This window comes from Pleurodeles waltl, chromosome 1_1 (genome assembly GCF_031143425.1).
Source record: "Pleurodeles waltl isolate 20211129_DDA chromosome 1_1, aPleWal1.hap1.20221129, whole genome shotgun sequence".
Classification (NCBI taxonomy): domain Eukaryota; kingdom Metazoa; phylum Chordata; class Amphibia; order Caudata; family Salamandridae; genus Pleurodeles; species Pleurodeles waltl.
This window is the reverse complement of record NC_090436.1, coordinates 88653961-88667836: the sequence shown is the minus strand read 5'-3', so window position 1 is coordinate 88667836 and position 13876 is coordinate 88653961. Positions and strand designations below refer to the sequence as shown.

At 45.8% G+C, this 13876-nt stretch overlaps 1 protein-coding gene across 2 annotated transcripts in view; it reads right to left on the bottom strand.

The window, feature by feature from the left end:
* Positions 1–13876, bottom strand: part of KIAA1328 (KIAA1328 ortholog) — a 665562-nt gene that overhangs the window by 118787 nt on the left and 532899 nt on the right. For both annotated transcript variants that reach the window (XM_069218089.1, XM_069218177.1), the window contains one exon: positions 2751–2847. In XM_069218089.1, coding sequence (XP_069074190.1) covers positions 2751–2847 — 97 coding nt within the window. The remainder of the gene's footprint in view (positions 1–2750; positions 2848–13876) is intronic.

Here is a 13876-nt window from a genome sequence, read left to right as displayed (position 1 = left end):
TACAGTGCATGCATATCTCTTATATGCTGGGACTGAACAAAGTCAAAAGCATTCCTCTCAAGTACTTGTGAAGTAATAACAAGCTGTGTACCTTTGTTTCCTATCCATTGCATTTGCAATGTGGTGTGAGGCTCCGGAGTGCTCCAAACCAGAATACAAAAGGAGGACTGATGGCCCCTTAATTTAGGCCTTTGTTTTGGGCTCAGCTGGAATTAAAAATAACAAAGCCCTGTCTCCGCCTGCACGTTGTTGCTTGGAATGAAAGCACACAATACAATGTGCAGGAGCTGCTGACTATGTCCTGGTTTTACACCAGGGCAAGTTCAGCATATTTAAGTGGTAGCCAACTTCTTGGCAGGGTGGACGCTGTCTACCCCGTGAAAAGAGTGGATAGATGCCATCTACCTGCATGTACCCTGACTTTTGCCCTGCATGTTTTGGTTGCTCAAACTTACCTTCATCTTCCGACCTGCTTTCCATCGTCAAAGGTGCTCATTCCTCTAGAGGAGGAATCAGCCTCAAGAAGGTCTGGCCAGAACTCCTATTAACTGTGGAAATACTGGACCGTGGCTGAGCTCTGCCTTGTTTTACCATATTTTCTTTTTCTGTAACCCTACCTTACCCCAGACTGGGATCAAGACTTGTGTGAAAAAGAAAGGGGAATTAAACAACTTGTTTTTCATTCTGTATTAATTACTTTGTTCATGAATAACAGTTCTAGATAGAGGTGGGAGAAATTCTGGTAAGTGATGGGTTCTTTGGAATCACCTGCATACAAAAAAAATGATAAAATGAGAGGGTCTCCTGGAATGGATATGAATTCAGGGATGGTGTGTGCTCTTGTGTGGGTGCTCGTGGGTTGTCGTCTATTCGATACTGTAAGGTAATTTTAAAAGTACATAAACAGCCAAGACACCAATGTGTGTTTTCAGGCTATTGTCAAAACCATAATGGATATTTAATCTTAGCTGGGACAGTTGAGAGATAAAACAAAGTACTGTTCTCTCAGTTTACAGATTAACAAGTGTTATCTTTATGAACTGAAAGCAAGCTCAGAAAGTTGAGTCCTTGTTCACGAAACAACTACTATGCAGAACTAAGGTTACATGACTCAATCTTTTAGATACGTAAAGTAGGGCTTGGGGGCCACCCTCCTGACCGTTACATGTGGCCCCTTGGTGAACATCAGAACAGGGCTGCCTGTTTACTTTCGAGAGAGCTAACAGCCAGAAAGATGTTACATAAACGAGCAAGCATTTATTTACACGCTAATAGATGAAAAGAAGAATATAAAGTGTACTGCATCACTTAACTTTAGAAACACATTCAAAATTCAAACAAGTGTATTTCATTAACACGCAGAAGCGTTTCATCTTAGTACATCAGATTGCATCAGGGCATTGAGAAGTATGTTTAAAAAGCGATAAATTTAAAAAATAAACATTCATTCTTCCACTCTCACAACAATGGCAATAGTGAACTAAGAAGCAAGTCAGCTACCGGGTGGGCCTCGGGTAGCCTGGGTTGTTGTTGTACATGGACAATATTCTAGTTTATTAAATCAAGCACTACAGAAGGTTTTGCACAGCGCACATTCTGAACTCATGTATTCCAAGGAGCTTTTATGGGGATGATGAAGAAAATGGAGGCAAAGTGAAATCAAACAATTGCCTCAGATGACACAATTTGGTCAGCTGGGGAAGCTGGGAATGATCCCAGGTTTTCTGGTTTTACATTGAGCAATTCTATTTCATTCCAATTCAATAATCAATTTATTTCCCTTTTACACTTGACTCTCCCACGTAGCGACAAGCAGCAGAGAAGCCTTACCCTAAGGTGGAGTAGAGGGCTACGGATTCGGATACAACATATCAGTCTTATCTAATCTATGCCTTTCCTAAGCAAGGGGGGTAATTTAGCGGACAGTATGGAATTAAACCATCAAAATTACTGCATGACTCGCTAACCACACAATGTACATTCTTCTCTTCCCGTATCCCCACCTGAAGACTACACCTTCCAGCCCGAAAACACCACTCCTACGCTACAAGCATCAATGCGGCCCCGGGCACACCACAGACCACATCTTGTGGCCAATGGGAAAATCTCCTTGCGTCCCGATGTTCAACACCCGGCCTCTCTCATTTCCGTCGTCACTTGCATGCACACATTCTAGTAAGTGCGACACCAATTCCATGTGTAGGGACTATTTAATGTACAAAGAGCACTGGAAACATAGCGTTCATGTCAAACACAAGCAACTCACGTCACGCCCAAGAACACACGAGAGCAGCAGCTGAGGGCAGTGCTTAATTTGACCCGGTGATTTGTGGGAGGCATTCACCGGCACTTATTTGTGAGGGCCGTCAGTTATTTTTCTGCATCAGGCAATCACTGCCAACAAAAGACACACACGGGACAGACGGGCCGAAGAAAGATGGAAAAGCGTTACAAAGGAAGAAAGCTGTAAGACTGAGCTGGAGGGGCAGGGAGTGGTTGAAAATGGTTTAAAGCGGCCCGCAATGGCTTTAGGTTTACGCTGCCTCAGTATTCGGCGCTGGCATGTTTCATTGCAACAGCCGCGGGTTTTAGAGGAAAGCTTTGGCACCGGAACGTTTTTATTTACATATTAACCACTGGTTGAGGGTCTCGCTCTTGTCAGCCAACAACAGGTTACTCAGCAACTTCCGTGAGAAGTGTGAACTCAGCTGTATTAAAGGAATCAAAGCGCAGATTACCAGGCTCCTTACCGTGACAAGTTAGGCTGGAGGGGCGAAGTTGCTGTGGTTACCAAATCCTGCGCGTTTCGTACTAAGGCAGGAGATGTAGCCGCATCCCTGCGAAATCCTGCGAAAAAGAAACACAAAGGCAATCAGCAAAGGAAGGCGAAGGACTCCCATAAATCGCGTGGGACTGCCACAATACGTTCTGCCGCTACATAAGTGTTAACTTTCATGCAGGCCTTCCCAATAACACGTTTCAATCTTCACTGAAAGATGGTCCCCCACGTGCCACACACTTCACCGCTTCAGCTCAGGGTAACCTAGCAACCCATTTCACAACTTGCATGAATGCACGGATAGGCAAAATGGAAAGGGGCCTCGAATTCAGTGCACAGGTTTTGTAAGCACACAACTGGGACACGGTTTTCCAAGCTATTCTGCACAAATGTTTCTTAAAGTACAACACACTTTCGAGTTATAGAACTTTTAAGCACTTGATGAATAAACCAGAAATTGATATTTGTAAGGTTGTACAACCAATGTATAACTTAATTTATTCATAAGAGTTGCATATTTTTAACGCGATGCTTGTATGGAAATTAACTTTCATATCCTGCGAATATATCTGCATGGCAATGACTACACTGTTGTATCACCAAGTTAAACGATATTTCCTTTAATATTATTTTATGGGTTTTATTTGACAACACTAAATTTGTTAACATCTTCAATCTGTAATTTGCAGTAGGTAAAATAACTGCATACAATTCTCTGATATCAATAACTGTACCACTGAACAACGGTACTGCTCTGAGCTCTGTAAGTCAGTGTGAGAATACAGCCTGCTTTTTCGCCTGCCGTAGCGGGCTACCAGCCATTAAAGGCCCACTCCAGCGTTAAAGGCCGGACCCGAAGGCGAGGGCCTTTAACATGGGAGTGGGCCTTTAAGGACTAGTATAGCCCAGCTACGGCGGGCTATAAAGCTATTAGAATATTCTGTTCTAATTAGTAAAACAAAGGCCTCACAGAGCCTGAGGGGGTTGAAATCCCCTCAGGCTCCTTGAGGCCTTTGTTCACAGCTGCTGCTGTGAACGACAAACATTGGAAGGTTTATGCTCTAGGCCAGTGGTTCCCAACCTTTTGACTTATGTGGACCCCCATTTTATCTATACTGGAGCCCGGGGACCCCCACTGAATCATTATTGGAATCCGGGGACCCCCACTGAGTCCTTACTGATAGTTGGAACCTAATATTATAAAATTTTCTAAGCAGTCGCGGACCCCCTGAGGAGGCTTCGCGGACCCCCAGGGGTCCCCGGCCCACAGGTTGGGAACCACTGCTCTAGGCTTTCACCAGCCGTTAGAAGCCTGAGCTACTCCCATTGTTTTCAATGGAGCGCCCAACATTCCAATGTACTAATAAGATATAGCTCCTCAAAGAGGCTGCATACACGTCTACAAAAAATACTATGCCCATCTACCCTGCTGTAGGGAATTCATCTGCCTTGTTGTACAGAACCCATACGCATGATCCTTGGTTTCACACCCATTTTGACTTCTGTGGGGTGGCCTTAACTCTGTTAATACCCCAAGATGGTTCCACTCTGCTTTAGGGAATTCCATCTGCCTAAAACTATGTTATCCCTATGGCAAAGTTATAAATAAAAAATAAAAAAATTGTGAGTTTTCACTACTAGGACATGTAAAGCTTAAAAGTACATGTTCAACATTTTAAATACAATGCACGCTGCCCTATGAGCTGTTTAGGGCCCCCTCTAGGGGTGTCTTAAATGTATTCAAAAGGGTGTTTTAGGCCTTGCAAGGTGTTGAATAGGCAGTATAAAACTTCACACAGAATGCAATGGCAGACCTGGGACATGTTATAAAGGGCTACTTAAGTGCGGGGGGCACATTAAGTCCTGCAGGCCTACTAGTAACATTTCATTTACTGGCCTGGTTAACTGTACTTAACCACTGTAGCACTTTACTAGGGACCTATAAGCAAATTAAATGTACTAATTGGGTGTAATCCAATTTTACCATGTTTAAAGGAGAGAGCACAAGCATTTTAGTACTGGCAAGCAGTGGTTAAGTGTACAGAGTCCTAAAGCCAACAATGACAAATTCAGCAAAACAGGAGGGGTGAAAGCAAAAAGTTTGAAGGTGATCCCGCAGAGGGGGGTCAGATCCAACCGATTTCATATAAGTGAACATGAATGTTAGATGAAATATTTTCTAAGTATTTAAAACACTTTTTCCCAGAAGACCTTAAATGTTTTAAAATATGGTTTCTCCAGGACACAAGCTTCCAAGTTGTATCAGGTCAAGCCGATCTCAGACAAAATCTGAAAGAACAGGTTAGGAGTTGCCCAATCATTCCTTTATCTAGCCTCAAGAACAGTGGTCGTCAAGGACGAAGCGTATCTAAGTTGGGCTGACAGCTTGAGAAAGGAAGAGTAACTGACAGGTCAACTAATGATTTTTTAACACAGAAAGGCAAGTCTTGGACTACCACTAATCCATAAATGTAGCCCAGGAAGGAGGAGATAAATAAGTAGAGGGAGTTCTCAGTAGCTATCCTGACTAAGCCAAGAAAGTTCTAGTGAGATTTTCCAGACCACCACACAACTATCTTTTGTTAAGGGTTACGTCAGAGTGTAGTACAACTAGTGGGTGGGTCATTTCCCATAGGACTCCATAAGGACTGTAATATGAACCAAAGAGATAAACAGATTGCTCTATACAGTGCTAAGCTATGCCTGCTCTAGCCCGCTTGATGACTGAAAAACTGTGTGCATGGCGCCAAAAGACCAGCATTCACAATACTGCTGAGTGAGGAGATTGCCTCAGAAGACTTTGAGAAATGAGGTAAAAAACACAGAACAACACAAAGTCCCAGGTCCACTGTCCCTTGACATCATATGGAAAATTGGCAGAGGTAGACTTGGTGATATGCCCTAGAATTTCTCATCTGAAAACCTGCTCCGATATTTTTTTCCACACTCCTGAGTTGGTTGGACAGAGTGTAAAACATAAGAAAACAAGTTACTTACCTGTAACTACAGTTATCCAGTATTGGTATCTTTCATAAATTCACATGCTTGAATCATCCCCGTCGTCGAAGTGGGAGTCCCACGGTACATAAAATAGCAATAAATAATAAATAATTTTTTTTTGCCATAGGCTATAATGGAGCCAGAACTTGCTCATATAGCCTATCCATGTCCTTTTGTGAAAGGACCCAAACCTGCCTGCTGTCCAATCAGGCACCAGCACCCTCTAGAACCTTCTCCAGAGAAGCTCTCTTCCTCAGATTTTCCAGCACGAGAGTGAAAAATTAAAAACCTGAGAGGAATGCGAGCATCAAAGGGGAGGAGGGTGGGTCGCATGTGAATTTATGAAAGATACCAATACTGGATAACTGTAGTTACAGGTAAGTAACTTGTTTTCTTATCCAGTATTGGATCTTTCATAAATTCACATGCTTGAATCCGAATAGACAGCAGTATGGTTGATAAACATTGTATCCAGCGTGGGTGGAGGGTGCGAGCATGAAGACCCTCTATCTAAATTATAGTTAATAATAATCATAATAATAATAATAATAACATTTATAGAAAACTCATACATTTCTGAGCGTGAGTTACGAAGGAATACAGATACTCTAAGTATGTGCATATATACATATAAAAATATATATACATATATATATATATATATAAATATAGATAAAATTCATCTATCTGCATACACATTAATAAGTACATACATACGTACACTTTAGATATTTCAACAGGAAACACAATAGAAACATGGTTATCTGCATCTTAAACCATATGACTATAACTAAGGAAAGGTCTCACCTTAATGAAAGAGATGGCGTAGCACAGCTTGTCCTACTAGAGAGTCTGTTCTTTGTGATGACTCCAAACAATAGTGCTGCGTAAAGGAGTGTGTGGGTTTCCATGTCGCAGCCTGGCAATTTTTTTTCAAGGGCAATACCTTGAAACAAAGCAGCCGATGTGGAGACTGCTCTTGTAGAGTGGGCTCTCGGGCGCCTAGTCAAGGGTTTTCCTGCCTTGGTGTGACAAAATTGGATTGTGGAAGAAATCCATCGGGCTATAGTGGCCTTGGTTACTCCTGTTCCCTGACGTCCCAGAGAATAAGATACTAGGAGTTGGTCTGATTTCCTGATGTTCTTGGTACCTTGCAGGTAAAATTTTAGGCATCGTTTAATGTCCAAAGAATGGAGAGTTCTCTCTGCTATCTTAGTAGGGTTTGGAAAAAAGGTTCGTAGAATAACTGGTTCATTGAGGTGGAATGAAGATGGAACTTTGGGAATATATCTGGGATTGGTTCGGAGCATAACGAAATCCACAGAAAAAACTAAAAAGGGTTCTTTAGTAGTGAACGCTTGTATATCACTGACTCTTCTGGTAGAGGTGAGAGCGAGCAAGGTTGACACTTTCCAGGTGATGTACTTGAGTTCAGCTCTACGGATGGGTTCAAAAGGGGCTTTCATGAGCTGGGAGAGAACAATATTAAGGTGCCACTCTGGCGGAGGTAAGCGAACTGGAGGAAAGGTGCGGAACAGTCCTTTCATAAACTGTTTGATGACTCTGGTTGAACCAATAGACGGCATGTTAGCCGATCGTCTGTAAGAGGCTATAGCTGCTAGGTGAATCTTGACTGATGCATAGGAAAGACCAGCCTTGGAAAGGGAGAGCAGGTAAGGAAGAATTTGCTCAGGATTGATTTGAAATGGGTGAAAATTGTTCTGAGAACACCAAATACAGAACCTCTTCCATTTTAATTTGTATGTCTTATTCGTGCTCTCCGCTCGCGCTTTAGATAATATGAGCCTACATTCTTGGTCGATGTTCATATCTTGGAACGCTCTGAACTCAGGAGCCAAGCATGTAAGTGCAGTGAAGTTGGGTCGGGATGTAAGATGAGACCCTGATTCTTCGATAGAAGATTGTGGTTGCAAGGGAGACGGACTGGATTGGCTATTGACCGGAGGAGGAGCTCCGTGTACCAGTACTGCCTCGGCCACTTGGGGGCTATGAGAATGATCTTGCAGCCTTCGGTCTTCATTTTCCTGAGGAGTCTGGGAATCAGTGGAATGGGGGGAAAAGCGTATGCAAAGATCCCGGACCATCTTATCAAAAGAGCATTTCCCCACGACCCCGGGAGTGGGTATCGACTGGCGTAAAACTGGCATTTGGCGTTCAGGTTGGTGGCGAACAGGTCTAGGATCGGCCGACCCCATCGTTGAAAAAAGCTCTCGAGTATGGTCTGGTTGAGTTCCCACTCGTGACAGTTGTCGTCTGTCCTGCTGAGAGAATCCGCTAGAGCATTGTTGACCCCGCCAGGTGCTCTGCCCTGAGGCGGACGTTGTTCCGTGTGAGCCAGTTCCAGAGAGACTGAGCTTCCCTTGAGAGGGAGAGGGATCTTGTTCCTCCCTGCTTGTTGATGTAGAACATGCTTGTTGTGTTGTCTGTTCTGACTAACACGGATGATCCTGCGATGCGTGGCAGAAAAGCTTTGAGCGTAAGATGAATCGCCTTCAGTTCTAACAGATTTATGTGCATCTCCTTTTGGAGCTTGGACCATCTGCCTTGAATGCGCATGTCCTGTAAGTGGCCTCCCCATCCTTCCAGGGAGGCGTCCGTGGTGATAACAAAATCTGCTATTGGTGCCAGAAAGGTTAGACCGTGGGAGAGGTGGTTGATGTGGGACCACCATTCTAACGTCTGCCGAATCCTTGGTGTGATGATTATTAAATCGTCGAAGGATCCTTGTGACTGGGTCCATTGGAGTTGTAGTTCTTCTTGTAGAGGTCTCATCTTGAGTCTTGCCAGCGGTACTAGGACTATGGCTGAGGAAATCATGCCCAGAAGCGATTTGAATAGTCGTACTGAAACGAACTTTCTTGCGGAGATTGTGACAGCCAATTGGGTCAGCTTCTGCTGCCTTGTTAGGGTAAGATATGCCTTGTTTTGGATAGTGTCCAATTCTGCTCCCAGGAAAACTCTCCTGCGTGCGGGGAACACGACTGACTTTTGTAGGTTCACTGTTAGACCCAAACTGTTGAATAGTCTTAGGCAGGCATCTGTAGCTTTTGAGGCTAGTAGAGATGACGGAGCTTTTATTAGCCAGTCGTCCAGGTAAGGGAACACTTGGAAACCCTTGCTTCTGATGGAGGCTGCGACTGGGGCAAGGCATTTCGTGAAGATTCTCGGAGCTGATCTGAGGCCAAATGGCAGGACTCTGAATTGATAATGGGCACCGGCTACTGTAAAACAGAGATATTTGCGATGTTTTTGGTGTATTGGAACGTGGAAGTAGGCGTCCTGGAGATCTAAGGTTGTCATAAAATCTCCAGGATTCAAGAGGTGCAAGATATCTGACAATGTGATCATCCTGAAGGATTGTTTCCGAAGGAACTTGTTGAGCTTCCTGAGGTCTAATATAGGACGCCACTCTCCCGACTTCTTCCTTATGAGGAAAAAACGGGAGTAGAATCCGAGACCTCGTTGCTGCAGAGGAACTGCCTCTATAGCCCCTTTGGCCAGACGACTGAGGACTTCCGCTTGAAGCAGACGAAGGTGGAGAGAGCTGCCTGATGTTGGTGGGTGAAGCGGTGGCTTTTCTGTGAACTCCAGGGTATGACCTCTTGTCACTATATCTAACACCCACTTGTCCGATGTTATCTTCTTCCACTCTTGGATGAAGTTGGAAATGTTTGCTCCTATTTGTTGATGTTGCGGGCATTGCGGGAGCATAGCCGGTGCCTGTGGAAGATCATTGCTTTCTGGGTTGATTTCTGGATTGTGACCCCTGTCTTCGTTTTCCTCCCTGACTGGTATAGGAGGCAGTCGATGATTGCCTGTACTGTTGATGGTATGAGGGCCTGTACTGCGATTGCTGGTACTGTCTATGAAAGGAACCTCGAAATGAGGTGAAACCTCTCCCTCTAGCCCCTCGAAAGGGCTGCTTCCTGTACTGCAGGGTACCCAGGGACTTGGCCGTGTCTGTGTCCGTCTTAATGGTTTGAAGTGCGTCATCCACATGTTTGCCAAACAAAGATTCCCCATCGTAAGGCATGTCTAGAATTCGGGACTGCACTTCTGGTCTGAAGGATGTGGCCTTGAGCCAACCTTGTCGTCGTAAGACAGCGGCGCCCGCTAGTTGGCGGAAACCAGTAGAGGCTATGTCCAGAGCGCAGTCAATAATCTCTTCCGACGCACGCTCACCTTCCTGTAGGATCTTTCGTGCCTCTTCTTGCTTATTTTCTGGGATGAGGTCCAGGAAAGGTTGCATGTCGGACCACATCTGACGATCATAGCGGCCTAAAATTGCTAATGAATTCGCTGCCCTGACAGTGATTGCAGACATTGAGGAGAATCTTTTGCCTATATTATCCAGTCTGCGACCTTCCTTGTCTGGAGGAGTGGAGATAGGCGTTGATGGATTTTTGGAGCGCCTTTGAGCAGCCTGTGAGATGACCAAATCAGGCTTTGGATGGCCAGTAAGGCATGCCGGAGAATCTTGGGTCGCCTTATATTTTTTATCCAGTTTTTGTGGAACTGGAGGAACAGTAGCCGGATTCCGCATAATCTTTGTGCCCTCGCTGCAAATGTAATCAATAATCGGAATGGACCGTACCGACTTCCGTGATTGTTCTTTGAAATCATGCAGGAAACATTCCGATTGGGAGACAGATGTTGGTAGGTGGAAACGTACTGCGGCTCTGTCCATGAGATTATGGAAACCACCTATGTCCTCGGGCGGAGAATCAGAGGGGCGAGGAGGTGGTGGAGAAGGAGTGGGGGCCAAGTAATCACCCCATTCCTCTGTAGGATGTTGTGGAGTAGAAATTTCTCCTTCTTCTTGTTCTTTTTCCCCTGAAGTGGAACCTTCATCTCTGGGGGGTGCAGCTAACACCGAGTGTGATGTTGATCTTGGAGTAGCTGGAGGAGGAGGAGCATTACCTGGCGTCACCGTAGAGACCGGCGCCGGTGGTTGACCTTCCGCTGGAAACCTTCTCCTATAATCCTGAAGCATGGATTGTAAATCCTGGATTAAGGAGGAAGGCATTTCTACGGTGTCCCTGTGTTGAGGCTCCCGTGTTTCATAGTATTGGTCCTGATGAGAGTAGTATGGTTGATACTGTTCATACTCATTCTCTTCATCGTCATCTTGATATTTGACATGGAGCTGCGAAGGGCTATGTGCATCTCCAAAAGGACCCCTGCGTCCGATTCCTCCCAGTCAAGAAGATGACTGGGTAGTAAAGCCGACACCTTGTTTGGAGATGTGTCGGTAGGATAAACGTCCTGTGCAGGTAGACTTCTGATGCTGACCATGGCTCGGAGAGCTGGAGACCTGGAAGAGGTAGGAATGGCCTCAACGTGTCCGCTAGGCATCACTGCTGTCGATGGCGTGAAAGTTGATGCAGCCGTGGATGGTGCAGATTTTTCCGTCGACGGTGGTCTCGTCGACGGTGGAGTCGCCGACGATGGTCTCGCCGACGATGGTTTAGTCGACGGTAGTGTCGTCGACGGTAGTTTCTTTGACCCCGTCGATGGCGATAGCGCCGATGAGAATGACGTGGGTGAGGTTATAGTCGACGGGGCAGTCGTCGACGGTGCCGATGGAGTCTGGAGAGAAGGGATCGGACCCCTTACCGTCGATGTTAAGGTCGTCCACGGTGACGACGGTCTCGTCGACGATGAAGTGGAGACGGTAGATGTAGGTACCGTCGTCACGGTCGTCGACGGTGTCGTCGTCGTCGTTGTTCTAATTTTCAGAGTCATCTTTCCAGAAGTAGAAGGCTCTGAAGAAGGAGATAGATGGTAAGACTCCTTCTTTTGAAGAGGAGAGGAAGGCTCAGAGGAGACTGAAGTCTGTAAGCCCTTCCCATGATGAGATTTCTGCCTCTTTCTGGATTTCTCTATGTGGCCTAGGTCCTCAGATCTGGACCTTTTATGTGGCCTCTCTGACCCACTCTCCTCACCTGAAGTACAGGATTTGGCCTGTAACCATGTCAGGAGTCTGCCCTCCCGGTCTCTGAGGGTCTTTGTGGAGAAGGTGCGACATATTTTGCAGTCCTTAACCTGATGTTGTGGGTAGAGACAGTACAAACATTCTTTATGTGGGTCGTCCACATGGAGCCTTTTCTTCCCACAGGTCTTGCAAGGGCGGAAAAGGCCTTTTCTAGAAGAATCTGACATATTTGAAGCTTTCTTGAGAGAAAATCTCTGAAGTAGAAGAAAAAACCGAGCAGAGCTCAGGGAGACTCCCTTCACACGACGTGCGGTAGAAAATCTGAGGAAGAGAGCTTCTCTGGAGAAGGTTCTAGAGGGTGCTGGTGCCCGATTGGACAGCAGGCAGGTTTGGGTCCTTTCACAAAAGGACATGGATAGGCTATATGAGCAAGCTCTGGCTCCATTATAGCCTATGGCAATTTGTTTTTATTTATTGCTATTTTATGTATCGTGGGACTCCCACTTCGACGACGGGGATGATTCAAGCATGTGAATTTATGAAAGATCCAATACTGGATAAAATATACTTATTTGCAACCCCAGTCAAGCTATTGTTCGTGATCAGACTGGGGGCTCCCAGTACATTAATTACAAAAGTAATGGAAGCAAACATTTAACACATTAGTGAATTAAGCTTATACACCTCATTGCCAGAATGCAGCTATAGATATGGAAAGGCCTTAAACCCAGCTCCCAGAAGCCATGTTCATAGGTAGTACATAGAGTAGGAATGAGAACTTTCAACAGCAAGGAGGAAGCAAAGCAACTAGGAACAATACCAGTGCTGGAGAACTAGTTTCCTCGTAATCACTTCTTCCTCAGCACCTGATATTAAGAAGGAGCCCATTCTTTGAATTTAGGGTGAAATGTAGTGCAATAATTTGGGGTATTAATTAAGGTGCTGAGTACCCACCTCAAGTAATAACCACAACCACTGTAAGCTGTTGTGAATTCTTAACCCCTTATGGAACGGTCCCGTCCTTAGTCGTGGTGGGGGACTGAACTGTTCTGTCCTTGTATCTGCCCATGTGGGAAGCCCTGGCACAGCCCCCATGGGCCGCTTATTTAACCCCCCCCCCCTTACAAACAGGCATGCCAGTGGAAGCCCTTTTGCAGCCATTCCCCACTCGGTGTTCCAATGACAGTGTGCGCGCCATGATGCACTGGAAGGCATTTGGCTTCCAGCGCATCAGAGACAAAGGTAGGTTTTACCTTCTTGTGGGGAGGGGGTTGGGAGAAGCAAAGAGGCATCGGGAGGAAGGGTAGAGGTTTCCCTTTCTCCTGATGCCTCTTTGCAACGCAGTCCTGCTGCATGACTGCACGTGGGGCTGAGATCTTGTAGCAGGAATGCACCCACTAGCACCAGGGATTTGTTTTTGTGGACGGAAGCGACCCCTTGGGCAAGGGTTGCTTCAAATAACGGGGGCATGGTTTAGGCCGTTTTCTGCCCTGCATGGGGGAGGGGCAGAAAACACAGTAGCACCAGAGAGAAACATATTTATGTTTGGGGGCGGCCCCTTGGGCAAGGGTCGCCCCAATTAGGGGCAGGGGGGATAGGGAAATGTTTTTTTATTTACTTTTGGCTGTTTTCGGGGGGGGGGGGGGGGAGGGGGCAGAAAACCAATTAGCACCAGGATAATACTATATTTATGTTTGGGGCTGGCCCCTTGGGTAAGTGTCACCCCAAATGGGGGGGTTGTTCATTTTTATTTAGTCCATCTTTCTGTCTCCCTTGGTGGCAGATTGGCCATATGTTTAGGCCCACCAGCCTCCAAGGAGGGCAGAAAACCCAGGGAAAAGTTTTTGTGTGTGTGAACTGGAGTTCGGCTGGGGGTGTGGTTGGACTAGCGCTTGGCTGGTTGTGTGTGTGGACTGGCATTTGGGTATCCAGGGCAGGTCCAGTTAGAACCAGTCAGCTGGGCAGTTGCAGAAAATGCCTTTTGTAAACCTGTAGTGTCCCTATAGCTTGACCTGCTGGTCAGTTGTATGACCCTTGGAGTCCATTTCTTTGTCTTTCTTCTGGTACAGGCGGGAGGCAGGTCCAGTATTCTAGGCTTTTTTTAAGTCACAGGCAGCAGGTCAAGTCCTCTTCTTCTCTTC